The sequence below is a fragment of the Equus quagga genome, chromosome 18 (genome assembly GCF_021613505.1).
Source record: "Equus quagga isolate Etosha38 chromosome 18, UCLA_HA_Equagga_1.0, whole genome shotgun sequence".
In the NCBI taxonomy this organism is placed as follows: domain Eukaryota; kingdom Metazoa; phylum Chordata; class Mammalia; order Perissodactyla; family Equidae; genus Equus; species Equus quagga.
This window is the reverse complement of record NC_060284.1, coordinates 1903657-1919936: the sequence shown is the minus strand read 5'-3', so window position 1 is coordinate 1919936 and position 16280 is coordinate 1903657. Positions and strand designations below refer to the sequence as shown.

The 16280-nt window shown below is 38.6% G+C and overlaps 2 protein-coding genes across 11 annotated transcripts in view; one reads left to right on the top strand and one right to left on the bottom strand.

Moving 5' to 3' along the window:
• Positions 1-3772, top strand: part of DOCK7 (dedicator of cytokinesis 7) — a 204520-nt gene extending 200748 nt beyond the window's left edge. For all 8 annotated transcript variants that reach the window (XM_046645659.1, XM_046645657.1, XM_046645656.1 and 5 more), the window contains 2 exons: positions 275-442; positions 3049-3772. In XM_046645659.1, coding sequence (XP_046501615.1) covers positions 275-442; positions 3049-3091 — 211 coding nt within the window. In that variant the 3' untranslated portion in view covers positions 3092-3772. The remainder of the gene's footprint in view (positions 1-274; positions 443-3048) is intronic.
• A 1851-nt stretch (positions 3773-5623) lies between these two features.
• Positions 5624-15416, bottom strand: USP1 (ubiquitin specific peptidase 1). 3 transcript variants are annotated; one of them, XM_046645662.1, is made up of 9 exons: positions 15396-15416; positions 14872-15106; positions 13679-13799; positions 12991-13095; positions 12231-12391; positions 10433-11151; positions 9484-9654; positions 8587-8788; positions 5624-7100 (listed from the first exon to the last, which is right to left on the bottom strand). In XM_046645662.1, exons 2-9 carry the CDS (start codon positions 15036-15038, stop codon positions 6365-6367), a joined length of 2382 nt encoding a protein of 793 aa, XP_046501618.1. In that variant the 5' UTR covers positions 15039-15106; positions 15396-15416; the 3' UTR covers positions 5624-6364. The 3 variants fall into 3 exon arrangements, with proteins under 3 accessions (XP_046501618.1, XP_046501620.1, XP_046501619.1); XM_046645664.1 differs by having other exon boundaries at positions 10757-11151; XM_046645663.1 differs by having other exon boundaries at positions 10433-11121; positions 15396-15415.
• Positions 15417-16280: the final 864 nt, after the last annotated feature.

The following is a 16280-nucleotide window of genomic DNA, read 5'->3' as shown; positions in this document are numbered from 1 at the left end:
TGTGGACTGAAAGAGACCACATTCACATAACTTTTAATAGAGTATATTGTTATAATTGTTCTATTATTATTAATCTCTTACTGTGCCTCATTTATAAATTTAACTTTATCATGTGTATATATGTATAGGAAAAAAACAGTACATGCAGGGTCAGCACTATCCAAGGTTTCAGGCATCCACTGGGGGTCTTGGAACATATCCCCTGTAGATAGGGGGGACTTTTCTATAGCACTATGCCAGAAGAAATCTTTTGATAACACATTGTTTTTCCTAGGTGTGAGGATGCCTTAAGAAAAAATAAGAGCTTAATTGGGCCAGATCAAAAGGAGTATCAAAGGGAACTGGAGAGAAACTATCATCGCCTTAAAGAGGCCCTGCAGCCTCTGATAAACAGAAAGATCCCTCAGTTATACAAGGCAGTATTACCTGTCACCTGTCACAGGTATGCTTGTTTTCTGTTATTTTTGATATCTTCAGAAAAATGAAATCTACTTGAATTACTTGTTTTAATAGTGAATTAGTACAACTTTTATCACATGGTTTCAGATATTGTGTCTCCTGAAACCCAGCAAGTTCAAGCAGTATACAGTCATGTGTTGCTTAACGACAGGAATGGGCTCTGAGAAATGCATCATTAGGCGATTTCCTTTTTGTGCGAACATCATAGAGTGAACTTACACAAACCCAGATAGTATAACCTACTACACAGCTAGGCTGTATGGTACTAATCTTATGGGACCCCTGTCATATATTCGGTCCATTCTTGACCAAAATGTCATTATGTGGCACATGACTCTAAGCCTTTCACCATCAATACGTGAGTCAGCCTACAAGATAAAAGGCACTTCTTTCTGTAATTCTAGAATAAAATGTGTTAAGTACTCACACTCATCAGGACACCACACCTGATAAGTCTGACCTCCTAAAACTCCTTTTAAAGGCCTGTCACACTTTCTGGTATTTTTGTGGGAGAATTCACTAAAATGTATCAGGAGCTAGGTCTTCATTTCCCTCAGCCCTGACAGTAAACAGTGTACAGTATGGTCTTCTAGATTTGTATTAAAACAGGAAATCCCATTGAGTATCAAGAAGCCTTCAGGATTTTTCTCCACTTTCTAAGTGTGACAAAATTAGAATGGAAATAACTTTGAATTTGCTACAACTGATCCTAGTTCTACTTGAGCAGGTAATTTAATCTAATTTTTAGATTTCTCCTCTGTAAAATTAAATGATACTTATCCTGAAGAGGTTGTTGTGGAAAATTAAATGACATATAAAGTTCCAAGGACAGTGCTTAACATTTTACTTTTTAGCACCTGAATTCTGGACAGTGGGCATGACAACTGCTAAAAGTAAGCTGCCTGTTTTGCATTTTGAAATGCAAACATATGTACATCTATTGAATTATTGTGGCACTGATATTTTACCACACTTTGCTTTGAATTGATCACAGTAAAGCTATTAAGTTGTACTTACCTGATGAATTAATATTTGGAAGGCCTTTGAAGTTTCTTTTATGAAAACAGAAGGTGGACGCATGGTATAATATACTAAAAAAGAAAGTTAAACTGGCCATTTGACCATCTGGAAGTGAGTCCTGTTTTCAGTGACCTAATGCTTTTGTACTTCTAGATCTCACTCACACATTTATTCAGTGTCTACTCAGGGCCTGCTGTATGTCATGTCCGCTACAGGGGCATGTAGATCATGTACAGGAACTGAGGGAGACCAGGGGGCCTCTTTTAGATCCTCTCTCTGGCAAAATATATTTTGCTTCCACCATCCTATATTTATGTGAGACACCCTAGGTGGTCTCCTCTTAAAGTTCCCAGGGGGAAGCAACACTGGCCCCCTCCACTTTTGGCTTGCCTTCTTGCTGCCTCTAACCCCCTCCACCAGTGTCATACCTATTGGTCAAAGGTCCAGGGAGAGGGGGCTGGATCCCTGAGGTGTAAGACTGTCTCCTAATCCTATTCTCACTTCCTTTATCTCCCAGCTCCTTCCAGTGGAAAGACTGTAGTCTCCCATCTGAAGGAAACTTTCCTTTAACCCATCATCCTGAGTTCTGCCTTTCTCTATTATCTACATTATGGTCAGTCCTCCAAGCTTTAGTTCTTAGTATTTGAAGGCAGTTTTTTGGAATTTAGAAAACTTTTCTTGATGAACAGTCTAGCTTTCAAGACTGCTCTTTTTCCTGGAACCAAAAACCAAGCTTTGAGACTCAGAATTGAACAGGATCTCTTTGTACCTGTCCTTTCCTTCCTAGAGATTGTAAACGTCAGGGCTTCACCCTCATGCTCATGAGAGTACAGTGGAGTTTTCCGGAGACTCCGTGCGATGTGTTAGCGTAAAAGATTGAATGCAGAAGCAGACAGGAGAATCTAGGCTTTCTCTTAAACCAGACATTAAATATTTAAGAGTGCCACTCTTCTAAAATCCCTACAGGTTATTTTTAAGAAACACTGTGATTTATAACAACACATGAGTTTTGTAAAATAATAAGTTAAAATTTTTAGTGTTAATTTCTAATATTAAATATCAACAGAGAACCCATGTAAATGAAAGCTTCCTGCGGTCCTCAATTTTTAAGAGTGTAAAAAGGACCTAAAGCCCAGAAGTTTGAGAACCACTGATTTAAGACATAGAATTTAATATCTTAGTAAAGAAATACATGCCTTTTGCCTTTTAATGACCCCAAATCTTTTCCTGAAATCTGTCATTATTCCTTAGTTCCTGTTTTATCACAATATCAAATATACCTATTGGACAAATGAATAAATGTGCAATGGACTTGGCAAAGTGCTTACTGTAATATATTTTTAATCTGTAGAGAAGTCTGCAAGCCAGAATATATAGCGCAGTGTGTGTAAGATGAGCATGTAACTTGAAAGTTAATAAAAACTTTGGTGGTAAAGAAGTTTTAAAGTTACGTTTTTGGTGGCAAAACTTTGAGATAACTGTGGCAGAAAAAAAGTACTTAAAACATACTTTAAAGGAGTATGTGAAAATTGTTTACTTGATAACTATATTCTTTCATTTTCTCCCCAGAGATTCCTTCAGTCGAATGAGCCTGCGCAAAATGGATCTCTAAAATAAACACATTTGTTTTATTCATTTGAAAAGAGCCATTGAGCGTGAAAGGAAGTTAAGATCTGTCGAAAAATAGGACTTGGGACTTAATTCTGGAAATTATAGCATTAATTTACTCATTGAAGAATGCAGTGGCCAAACAGTATCAAATGTAGATTGTTGAAGTTTGAGAATCATGGCTATGGTTTTAATGTTCTGGTAATATGCTGTTCTTTATTTTTTAAGACAATTCAATGACTCAAAGGTACACTATACATTTACCATTATTTATACCATGGCTAATGTTAAATTTATTTACTTTAAGTTTGTATTTTTTAATTTATATTACCGTTTATAGATTCATCCTGGAACCATTTTAAATGTAGTAATGCTTATTTTAAAGGTACTATTAAATATGTGAACGTTTACACTAATTTTACTGAGACTTCAAAAATTTTTCTTTATTGACAAAGGCAGAGAATAAGTTAGAGTTGATTCAAGAGCTAGTTCCAAAACTAGCAAAATGAAGATCAAAATTGACAGTTACTTTATGGGCCCAAAGAAGAGCCCACATTAAATAAATGAATAAATTAAATGGGTGAGATATACTGATAACTGGTTTGTGAAGTCTTAACACTGGTTTCTAAGCTATTTTCCATTTAGACATCCAAAAAAGGGATTTAGAATAAATTGCAGAAATAACTTTACCTGATAAAGCTTTTGTCTATAAATAATGATTAAATACTGAGATAGCTAACCAGTGACAATAGCTTCATCTTTGACTCCCAACCTTAGTATACTAATGATAGTATGAACTTCAAGACTCAAAGGGACTGAAATGAATGATTCCTGTGTTTCAAATTAAACAAGCTAGTCATGTTATCAGTTTTTTAGGGATCTAAACTGGTAAGTTAGAAACCTGCTTTAAAACGATCTTCTATCACCATAAAACAGACAGCTAGTGTTTCAATCTACTAGCTGAACGAGTTCTGTTTTTTGACACTTGTATAGATTTTACAAAGTACATGTAAAGTAAAATCAGCTGTTTTAAGAATATGAATAATTTTATATGAAAAACTGCAAAAATTTTTTTGAAAATATTTCAATTACTCAAGTTTTTCTGAGAAAGTGCACATTAATGATTTCTGCAAGTGTTGTGAAGGATATGTCTTCTTTGCATAGTATTACAGACTGACCATGTTACATGAATCACTTAAGAACTGATCAAATTTAATAGTGCCTTCATTCTGTAGTTGGTGTTGAAAACAAGATCTCAAAAATGTTCAATTCTCTTGAGAGCAGAGGTGATGGCTGGTATCCCCCCTTCAGCCTACCTTATAACAGGCAATATTCCCTCAAATTCCTCTTACCTAGATCAATTCAAAGACTGAATCACAAAAAGCTTTTTCAGATGAGTCTACAACGTAGGACCAAAAGGGGTGAACTGAGAAGTCAAAAAGGCATAACCTCAAAAATCTATTTGGGGACAGACAATCCAGATGAACAATAAGGAAAGGCAAGGAGTCAAGAATGGAAACTCATTAAATCAAAAAAAGGTAACACATATACTCTTGCATCTTTAGGGGAGGAGGGGGGGGGCAGGTAGACATAAGGGAGAGAATATTTAGTAACCTATTGGTCATTTCTCATTAGGTTACACTTATGTAAGAGTTTGGATTGTTTCACATGCATCTCGGTGACAATATCATGAATTTTAAGGTTTATGACTTAATTATCTTGCAATACTAATTATCTTTTGACTCAAGTCAGAAGAGGCTTTTTTCTTAAAACACTGGATGATAGTGAACACCTAACTTCCCACATACTTTTCTTAAAAAATTCTTAACTTGGCTGCCTCCTGAGTGTTAGAAGCCCAGGCACTGTCCCAGAACTACCCCATCAGAAGTGTGTGGGTGGTGTTCAGGGCTGTTTCTTTTTAAAGTTCCATCAGTGATTCTGAAGATAGAAACAGGTGAGAACTGACTTTATATCACATCATCTTGTGGAAGAATGAAAGACATTTTAAATGGGCAACTAGTTTATTTGTTAAAGGTACTTTCATCTGTTAAAATGGGGTGTAGAAGTGTTATTCCAATAGCATTTATATATTCTTTAGAATTATTTTTAATATTCTTAATACCAAGGATGTCCTTTAACAAGTCGTAAGATAACTGATCATTTACCAATTTAATATACTGTATTTAAAATGAAAATTTAACCAAGTTTTTATGTGTACCCAAAGCATCATCTAAGTTTGGATTCCATAGTTCTGTCTCCTTTAAAGGACAACTAGGATGTGACCATTTTTATTGTAAACTTCTTTTAAGTATGACAACTTGGATAGACTAAGCACAATTTCTCCTACTTGAAAATTTCTTCACCTTCAACTTTCAGAAAATTTTATTAAAGGTAATTATGCATGCTTTCTCTTCTATGTGTGTCTATGTATAATATGTGTATATAGTATACATACACACACATATTCTGATCTTTAAGAGAACCAAGCTATATCTATCATAAAAATGTGCAAGTAAAAAAAATTCAAGCATTTGTATACATAGTTGTTAAGCAGTTTAAGTTTTATTGACCTCTTGGTTTTTTAAAAAAGTTAACTTTAAGGTCACACCTCTAAATTTGATGTACTATATACAGATTGTGTAGAGTATGACTATGAAGAGATACAAATTAGTCCATGCCTAAAAAGATTTACTAGAATACAGAATCATCTTCATAAATACAAGTAAAATTCTTGTGAAGATAGAAGGGGGCTGACTGTCCAGGTTTTCTGAGACTCTTCAAAGTGATTCAAGGCACAAAATGTACACCATTGTGAATACACCTCTTCCAGACTTTGTGCCTCTAATACAGCCCATCAAGGATCTGGCTTCACGACTTATGAAACTAAATGTACTGAAATGAGATTCTCCTTCTAGCTGAAAAACTACAGGACCTATAAACATCATGTAGATAATTACTCCAAAATATGGAGATAAAAATACAAGCACTTTATTTTAAAAAGCAGACGCAAAACTGTTTAAATGCTTCTGTTTTGGATAATTAAGAACCTATAGAAGTTTGTTCCCAGAAGCTAATGCATCACTAGTCTCTACTAAGGAAAATGAATTCTAAAAATTAACATGGTTTTCAATTCCAACTTCACTATTTTATAAAAACCGAAAGAAACCAGTAATATCCAATGGCTTCAAAAGATAAGCCAAAGACCCTTTAATGTAATCAACTTTGCCAACGTTTGTCCAGGTCTGTTTAGTATATACACAAGGAAAATACACTCACTCTATAATTTCTTATAAAATAGCAAGTAAGGCGTGGACGTAGGAGATGTAGAAGGGGAAAGAGAATTCAAAAAGTCCTTCTCTTCAGTGACTTTCACTTCAGAATCATCAAAAAGCAACCACTTCCCCTCATACTCCTTTAAGCTTTGCACTACATATGAAATTTTGTTCTCAAATCCACTAATGTTAATGCCTGTTTGGTCACTGGATTCCTTGTTTCTATCAGATTCATGGGTCCCATTAGAACTGTTAGTCTCAGAACTTCTGTTTTCAGCAAATGCTGTACTGGCACCTTTATCAGGATTAGACGCTTTGTTGTATAGCTCATAATCTGCTTTGCTCTTTTGTCCTCCAAGAAGTCCAATAGCTTCTACATTTTTTTTGTTCAAAACTTTACTTGGCTGTGTATTTGCACCAACTCTAATCGAGACATCTTCATCAGCATAATTTTCCACCACACCCCTTGCTTCCTCCTCATTTGATGGTTCTGGTTTACCTATTTCACACATTTGGTCCACTACAAAATTTCCCTTATCCAGTTCTAAACTGTTAAGGTCAGTGACTTTAACAGAAGCAGTGTAATGCCCGCTACTAATTGTAATGCCGCTATGCATCACAACAGCAAATAATCCATAGCTATCGTTGGTTGGCTTTGTGCTCCATTCTTCTAGTGACAATTTAAGAGGTGTCAGTAAGGGAGTGTTGATCTTGGAAAGTCCACCACCATAACAATCAAACCTTTGGAAGAAAAAAGAAAATTTTCTGTGATTCCAACTTGATACATTTACACCCAATGTGAAACCAAGTAAAAGTCTGAGTGAACCCTTAATATTTAGTACTCATAGGGGCCGGCACTGTGGCATAGTGGTTAAGTTTGCACAGTCTGCTTTGATGGCCAGGTTTGCAGGTTCAGATCCTGGGTGCAGACCTACACCATTCATCAGCTATGCTGTGGCTGCATCCCACATACAGAATAGAGGAGGACTGGCACATATGTTAGCTCATGGCCAATCTTCCTCAAGCAAAACAAAAAAGGAAGATTGGAAACATGTTAGCTCAGGGTGAATCTTCCTAGGGGACAGGGCGGGGGGGGGGGGGGGGGGGGGGGGGGGGGGGGCGCGGGGATTTAGTACTCATAATAAACACAAAAGAATAAAAACAAGACCCGAATTTTGTGTAATATTTACAACATTTACACAAAGAAAAAATATTGAAGAAGTGCTAATATTCAGGTGTTCCTGTGAGGGATATATGACATTTCCCCCTCTTTATTTTCCTAATTTTGTGCATTAAAAAAATAAATGGTGGGCTGGCCCAGTGTCATAGTGGTTAAGTTTGCCCACTCTGCTTTGGAGGCCTGGGGTTTGCAGGTTCTGATCCTGGGCACAGACCTAGCACCACTCATCAAGCCATGCTGTGGCAGCAGCCCACATAAAATAAAGGAAGACTGGCAACAGATGTCAGCTCAGGGTCAATCTTCTTCACAAAAAATTAAAATAAATGGCATTTTAAAAACACTGAACTTCAAAATCCTTCACATTTTAGTAAGTCATTTTAATGTGAAGTTTGCCTCTACCAAGATCTGGGGACAACATTAAATAAGATAGTATTGTAGCAAAGATAAAGTCCACTGAGAGAAAGGACTATGTCATCTTCTGGCATAATAAGGTGTGTGGAGAGCTACTGGGAAGCCCTCATGGTAATTTCAAACAATTCGCTAACACAGAAAGGAATAAAATCTACAATGACATTGTGCACACATGTCAGGACAAGTCAGACTATCCAAAATGTAACTGGCATTTCTGTACTTATCATTTTTTAATAGCTTTTAGATATTTCAATTTTCAACTATAGAAGAATCTCTCAAGTTGTTGAAAGACTAGTTTGATTTCCTGGCTTACCTTAATTAAAACTAAAATACTTTTGCCCTTTTTCTCCCCTCAGAAAAATCTTGATGTATACAAAATTTGCTCCCTGCTTTAATCAATTCAACAAAAACTGTATCTAAATATGTGGGAAAAATCATAGAATATGTATTCATACCAAAAGGATTTAAACTGATGCACTTTTACAGGGAAACTTAAGAACAAACTTTTCTAGGGCAATTTTTATAAATTACTTCAACAGTTTATATTATACTATTTTGTTACTATTAAAGTATTTTGAACAAAACTTCTTATATAGCAGCTCATTTTCTTCATATAGCTTTTATTATAATACTCACTCTAAGCCACTAGCAGCAAAGCACTTCAAATGAATAGTTATAACTTCAGGCATTTTGTCAAACAAAAGACTTCGTTCGGCTTCAGTATAATGATGGCAATTTTCACAGAAATATTTATCTTCTCCTACAATTCTCTCCACTGAAGCAAATTGTGAAATTGCCCATCTCAGAGTCTTCATTTCTGTTTTTGGCTCTGGAGAAACTACATAAGAGAATCTTTTTCACTCACAAAAAATCTCAGACATTTAAAAAATTAAACCACAGAGTTCCATGTTCAAAATTAGCATGTAATTTCAACTGACTAAATCCTTCCCAAATAATAAATGAAAAGACTTCCTTTTTTAGTTTCAGAAAATCTTACACGTTCATCCTCAACAGCATATGTATCTTTTAAATATTTATATTTGGTCAGCCAAAAAATATTTAGGTGATAGGGACCGCAAAATCAAGATCAACCTAGTCTCCGACTCTGTAAGACAGACTTCAGTTTATATTTAATAACCAATGGCAAGATCCAAACAGGTAAACCAGTCTCAGGACCATTTCCCATGACATTTCCATACTTTTTGTGGTTTATACTAGACAAGACAGTAGTTCAGATACTGTGTTAACAAAAATAGCCTCCGTAGCTCTGCGATTCAGGTTCCTCCCAAAAGTTAGCTTACTAAACATTTCATTTTCCCATTATGACACACTCTACACATCAAAATAAAGATGCCACCATTTTCTAAATGCTAACTATTACTAAGTTGTATGAGCAGAAATATTTTATTATACCAAAGACACCAAAAGCCAGCTTTTTTCTCAATAATTATACAAGCTACTGTCAGACTTTTTGTTATGTTGAAGAAAACTATAATTATTCCACAGTCCATACAAGATGCCAATTTTGCTTACTTTCAGAACTCTCCTCTACTTTGGAAAGCTCATCTTCTTGCACTGGTACACTGATGTCTTGAAAATCTTCTCTTCTTTCTGTTAAACTTTCACATTCTAAGCAACGAGTCCTTAATACCAGCTGACCTTGAAATAATTTCTCTACTAGCTCAAAACCAATCTGCTCTGCACCTAAAACAAAAATAGAAAAATGTAAGTCTATAAAGATTAGTTTCTCAGCATGGCCCAAATAACCAATATTCCATTTAAAGTATATCATGAATAAAAAGGCTGATTTTCATATCTCAACTTGCTTATTGGCATTAAGAGGTGCCTTATTCATGAAGTATACATTCCCTGTAAAGATAGTTTCGAGTATGAATTCCTGTTGTCTCTAAAAACGAAGAGAGTCACAATTGTGTCTTTACTCCCTTCCCAAAGACACTCCCCAAAGAAGAACCCCAAACTAAGGATGATACTTTTGATAAAACCATTAACCACGTCAATACTACACATCTTCCCTGAGATCTGTAGATGCGGACAAAACTAGGTAGAAATCCAGTTCTGGTATGATATAACTACTTAGTTCTCTACTTTAAAACTGCATTTCGCTAAATGCACTTCTTTCATGAATTTGTCAAATACTGTATATGTTAAGGGGGTAACATATTTATTCTCTTTCCATTAAAATGTACTGAACTCTCCTCGTTTATAAACTGTAAGTTAATATTACCTTAAGATTAATGCGATTTATATACACACATACATACATACACACACACACACACACACACACACACACACGGTTCATCTAAGCAGAGCTTAAAACACCACAGTTTACATTCAGTGTTAATTTCTCTCTTAAAACTTTACCAGATTTATATTGTAGGTGTATCTAAGAAGAGAAAATTCCAGTTCTAGAGCTGTTAATCCTCCTACCTATCAATGTCTAAGAATAAATTATACTGACCTGTGTTTATGGGCTTAACTTCATTAACATTAATGGATTTAACATCGTTCCCTGGAGATTCAAGTCCACAACCATTAGTTGTGTCATCATTTTCACCCTTCCCCAAGTCCTCTTCAAGATATTCACTTTCTTTAGATTGTTCTTTGGATCCTTGGTGTGTTGTTATTTTTCCCAGACTACAGAATTTAGAAAGAATGCTAGGTTGCTTAGTTGCAGGCTTTAACCAATTTACTTTAACTCTGGATTTCTTTTGTGAGGGTCTTGCACTCTCACCTTCAGAAATGTACTTGGGGATTATTTTAGGAGGAATCTCTAACATATCACCTGTAGCTTTTCTTTTTGATCTGGTTTGTCTCTGGTTTTCTTCTAATGACTGGTGTTCCTTGGATACTTTAACTTTTTTCTTCATGTTGCCAAATTCAGTGTCACTTTTTCTTTTCCCATTCCCTTTTGGGAGTTTTTCTTTATGGTCTTCAGAATGCCTCATGCTGTCCATCTCTACGCTGTTAATACCACTCCTTTCCCCTTTCTGATGAGGTTTTTCCTCTACCTTAGTAGATAATTCTGCCACATTTTTTACTTCTTCTTCTTTTAGAAGTTGGCATGTTTCTTGAATGTTTCCCAAAATACACTGTAATACTTCCTGTGCATCATGCTGTAGATATCCTTCATACATAGGGTTGAGTTCCCTATAAATAAAAATTCCCATTTCATGTATTCTAGTTTTGAAGATATAATACAAAAAAAAGGAGAAAAATTTTCTATATAGAAATGAATTCATTTACAGGGATATTATAAATTATTTTAAAAATCTAAAAACATTTATTCAGCTACTAATTTGAAAATTATTTAAACTTGTAACTAAAAGTTAAAACAAATTTTACTTCACTTTCATGATCACAAATACTTCGATCCTCTTCTAAATACATTATTGTTAATAGCAGCTAATACATATACAGTGTTTACCATGTACCAGGTTTTCTTCAAAAGGCTTATTATATGTATAACATAATTCTCACAATAACCCTCTGAGGTAAGTACTATTATCAACACTATGTACAGATTAGGTAACTTGCCCAAGGTCACTGAGATTCAAAGCCAGGGTTCAAATCTGCTCTTGGCCCCCATGCTCAACTGCCTCTTAACAAACATATAGCAATGTATTATATCTAGGTCCATTCCTAAACTAAATGATTAAATAATTTTTTAAAGACGTACCCTATAATATTTTGGATAAGGCTATATTATATATAGGGTAAAGTTTCATTTTTTAAAGATAATACTACAAAGAAATCTAATCCAATTAACTAATAGTTATCTTCTAAGCACATACAACAAAAATAGAATATTTGGAATTTACATTTCTTATGTATAATATATTTTGAATATAGACCTATAATTCCTAATCTGAAATCCTTAGGACCAAATGTGTTTAGGAATTCAGATATTTTCAGATTAAAAACAATATGGCACATAAAATATGTATCACCAACATGATATGGGGCAGTATCCCGTAATTAAACACATTACAATTTCTACAGAAAAAAGTATGAATATTCACATTACAGATAAATAGGAATAAAGCTGTAAATAAACTCATACAAATTCAGATCTAATGAATTTACTACCAAACTCGTGAAAAAATTTCTAGTTTTTGGAGCCTCAGGGATGTTAAGGACCATAGCTCTCTAGTTTGTATCTTCTTTGCCCTTTATTCCCATTTGTTCACATATACTCTCCTGCAAAGAGAGCAATAAGCAACTAAGCTGGAATCCTACAGTTATATTATAGGTTATACCTGAGTGTGTTAAGCAGTCGCCTTGGCTGAGTAGCAAGTTCATCAGTGTATTTCTCTGGATTTAAGAGAAAATTAGCCTGAAGCTGTTCAACTGAAATGATCAAGGACTGTAAACTGCATATTAGTTCATAACTTGTCAAAGAATCTTCTTTGCAATTCCCCTGTCAAGAAAGAAATACACAACCAATATATTTATCAACAAATTAAGTACCTTCCACCTTCTTGTCTTTGTCTCACTAGACAATACTAGCTTTTCTAAATTTAATTTCATTATAACACTAATTTTATGGAGATATACAAACAAACTTTTTAAAGATTTGTAAGAGTATTTCTTGATTACTTTCTATTATGTGGATAACATTTTTCTAATTATGTAAGTCAAAGGTTTCTTATTTTAAAAGCGAATCAATTTGAAAACAATAGATAAATAGCAGATGACAGAAAGGTATGATAAATTGTGATGGTGGTATACAAATAACAGTGCTGATTAGTAAACAATACATTAGAGGACCGGAGAAGACACTCTAAAAGGGGATAATGTAGTTAGCTACCTTGCAAGAATGAAAAATAACTGCCTTTTTTTTTTTAATTTTTTATTGAGTTAATGATAGGTTACAATCAAAAATAACTGCCTTTCTGATACTGAGGGAAATAATCTTTGTCATCCTCCTCCCAAATCCTGTGTTTATTTATTACTTTTTCATTTCTAAGCAAGTGAATTTCTATTAATTTACTTTTTATATCCTCTTATTTTTTTTACCTTATCTCTTTGATTGGCTTCATCTTTTAGGGCTTCTTTCTTCCTTGAAATAATATTAAATAAGTGCTTCACTCCAGATTTAAAACCCGGACAAAAATATAATACCTATAAAAAGTGAGACTGTCTGAGTGTTTACTGAACAAACAACAATGTACCTAAAATCATTAAAACGCTATCACACTTTTTGTAAAGCACTTTTAAATGTGCATCACTTAAAATTCTGAGATCTAATATTTTTGTCAAAATTGTTCTCTATTTCATCATAGTAGCCCACTTGTCTTCCCTCACTGGCAGCAAGACACTGAGCCTGAGCAGACACTGCTCAGACTTATGGTTATAAGGGTAAAACATTAAGCAGATACAGTTCCAAGTGTTAAAATATATTATCACCATGGCAACAGGAATTGGGCAGAAAAACTAAAGGTTTGGCATCTTCCCCTTAACCAAGATCTACGCAATTTTGCTATCCCAATTATATTTAATATATCACTTTCTCTTACCCCAAAGAAGTTTTAACATGCAACTTAGAATCATTATTATTACTTTAGCCCATTCTGGTTTACTTACAAAGGCAAAGGCAGTATGGACAATTAAAATCCGCCAATAATCTGAAATTCTCAGAAACACTAAATGTTACATCATTCTTTACCTAGTCAAGTTTCATTATATAGCAAAACTGTCAGTTTACCTGAAGTATACTATTAAGATAACAAGTATTGCCGAGATTATTCAGTCCCACAAATGGTAACAAGTTCTCCCTCTTCTCACAGTTTATAGGTGAGGACTGTGCTGCCGGAACAACTTGATCACTATTGAGTATAGAGGGGAGAGAGGTATAATGAAGTATTTAAAGAAACGAAGTGGAAACATTACTTCCTTAGATTGAGTCTTTTCCCAAAAGTTGTATGGTCTCAAAAGTATATGGATTTTATTCAGATGACATTTTAAGAGAAGAAACCTGTACAGGTGCAAAAATTGCTATACACCCAGAATGAAAGTTTTATAAGCACTTTAAAAACATTATTTACACTCAATAAGCCTCAAAACAATTTCCATCAAGAGGCTGCTAATCCCGTTTTACAGAGTAGAAACTGAGGAACTGGAACTGATTTGTAAAGCCAACATGACATTCCAATCAAGTCGTTTAAGTCTGGGTAGAGACCTGGGAATAACCCGACTGACAGTATTTGGGAGAGGCTGCACTGAGAAGTCAGACTCCTTAGTCAAAGATTAAGAGGAACGAGAGTCTAAGAAGAGACTCACACAGCTGTCCCTCAAAAGCGCCCGCTGCAGCTGACGCCTGACCTCCGGGACACCCGGCAGGCCCCCGCCGCACTCCCGTTCACGGTACTGCCGCCAGCTGTCCGCCCGCCCCTCAGCGTGTACGGGCGTGAAGGCTGCCGAGCAAGACTGACGCCGGCCCGGCCGACAGCGCGCGTGGGACCTCAGCCCAGCCGCGCGGCCTCGGCCAGAGCAACTGCTGGCGCGCGGGGCTCGAGGGGGTCTCAGTGTTCAGTCCCTGAGGCATGTGCCTCAAAAGCATCCTATCTTCATTTGAAAGAGGATCCGCAACTGTACACCCCAACAGGTTTGATCGTTTAGATGCTAGGCGTGACTACAAAGCTGAACGATCTCAGGGAACTGTCGCATCCTCTGAACCGAAAGAACTGCCTGTTTTCTTAGCCTTACAAAAACGCGCTGCGCTACACTCGGGCGGGGGCTGGAAAGTAAGTGCAGGCAGACACTCCTCCCCGGTGCGCTCCCGCCTCAGCCCCGGGAGCGGGCGGCGCTCGCGCCTGGACGCCGGCTGCCTGGACGCCGGCCCGGGCGCCCGCGCCGACGCGGCCTCCAGACAGCACACGGCCGAACCGGCATACGTACATTTCAGAGCCTCGACACTCGGCTTTTTCTTCGTTTTCTGGAGAATCTGTGAAATCCAAGGCTCTCTTAGTTTCCTTTTTCTGAAAAAACTTCAAGGAAAGTCTGTTTTTCTTGGACGGACTTCCTCTGGAAAGTCCGCTGCTTTCGCTCGGTGTGACACCGGGCATTTTCTCTTCAATCCCCAGGAGCCGACGAGAACCGGCTCACGCAGGGACGTTGCAATCCACAAGCATATCTGTCAATCACAGAGAAAGGCTGCGTCAGGCGCCAGTCGTCAGGGGTAGGCACCACCACCACCAGTCTGACAGCAAATCTACCACGGAATGGGACTCGTCACACCTCCGGGCTGCAAACCGAGCGCCCGGCAGGGCAGGCGCGCCACGCCGACTGCGCCAGCGGAGGGGCCGGCCGGCCTCCGCCTCCTCAAACAGAGCATCGGCCTGTCACACACCCGCGTCCGCAGGCCCGCAGCACAGCGCGAGGATGGAGGAGGAACAACTCGCCCTTCCTCCCAATTAACTCACTGAGAAAATACTGATGCGAACTCCCGTCTCTAGGTGTGGAGCACGAGGGGGCCTCGGAGGAGCGGGCCGGGCGTCCCGCTGAACACCAGCACCCCGGTCTCCGAGAAGCTCGGCGGCCACCCTGCCCGCGAAAACGGCGCGGCCCCGGCGCTCAGGGCGACCCCGGGGCGGGAGGAAATAACGCAGCAGACGCCCAGCCGGGCGGGCGGCGGGAGAAGCGGCTGCACTCGGGGGCGCGCACGAGAGACCACAGCCGCTCTTAAACACACACACCGCCTTGACGAGGAAAAGGCGGTTCGGCTTGTGTTTTGCAATCTGCCCTGTTCTCAAGGAAAACTTTCGGACAAGAAGCAAAGCATCAGCGGCCGTGACTCTGCATCGGCCCTCCTTCCCGCTACCTGACGGCAGCGTCCCCGGGAAGTCACCCAGAGCCGGAGCCAGGGGGACCCCCAGGCGCGGACGGAGCGCCGAGCGAGCCCACGCGGCCCCCGCCCCGCGGGGCTCCAGAGCCGCCGCCGCCGCCGCCGCCGCGCCGGGCCTCGTCAGGTCTCTCCGGGCGCCGGTGCTAACAAGTGGCGGAAAGCGGCTTCCCGAAGAGCCAGGGCAGCCGGAACCGCGGGCACCAGTCGCCGCCGGCCGGCCCCGCGCCCCGCGGCCCTCAGGCCGGCGCCCGCGCCGGCTCCCCGGCGGCAGAAGCGCGCCCCGCGCCAGGCGGCCCCCACAGCTCGGATCAGAGCTTCGGCGCAGAACGCGACGCGCGCCACTCCTCCTCGAGAAGCGGCAAACACGGAGGGCGTCCCCGACAAAAGTCCCAGACACGTGGCGCCCGGGAAACTTCTGGGAACTAAAGTTAAACTGCGCGGCGACAGCGAGCCGGGGCGGCCG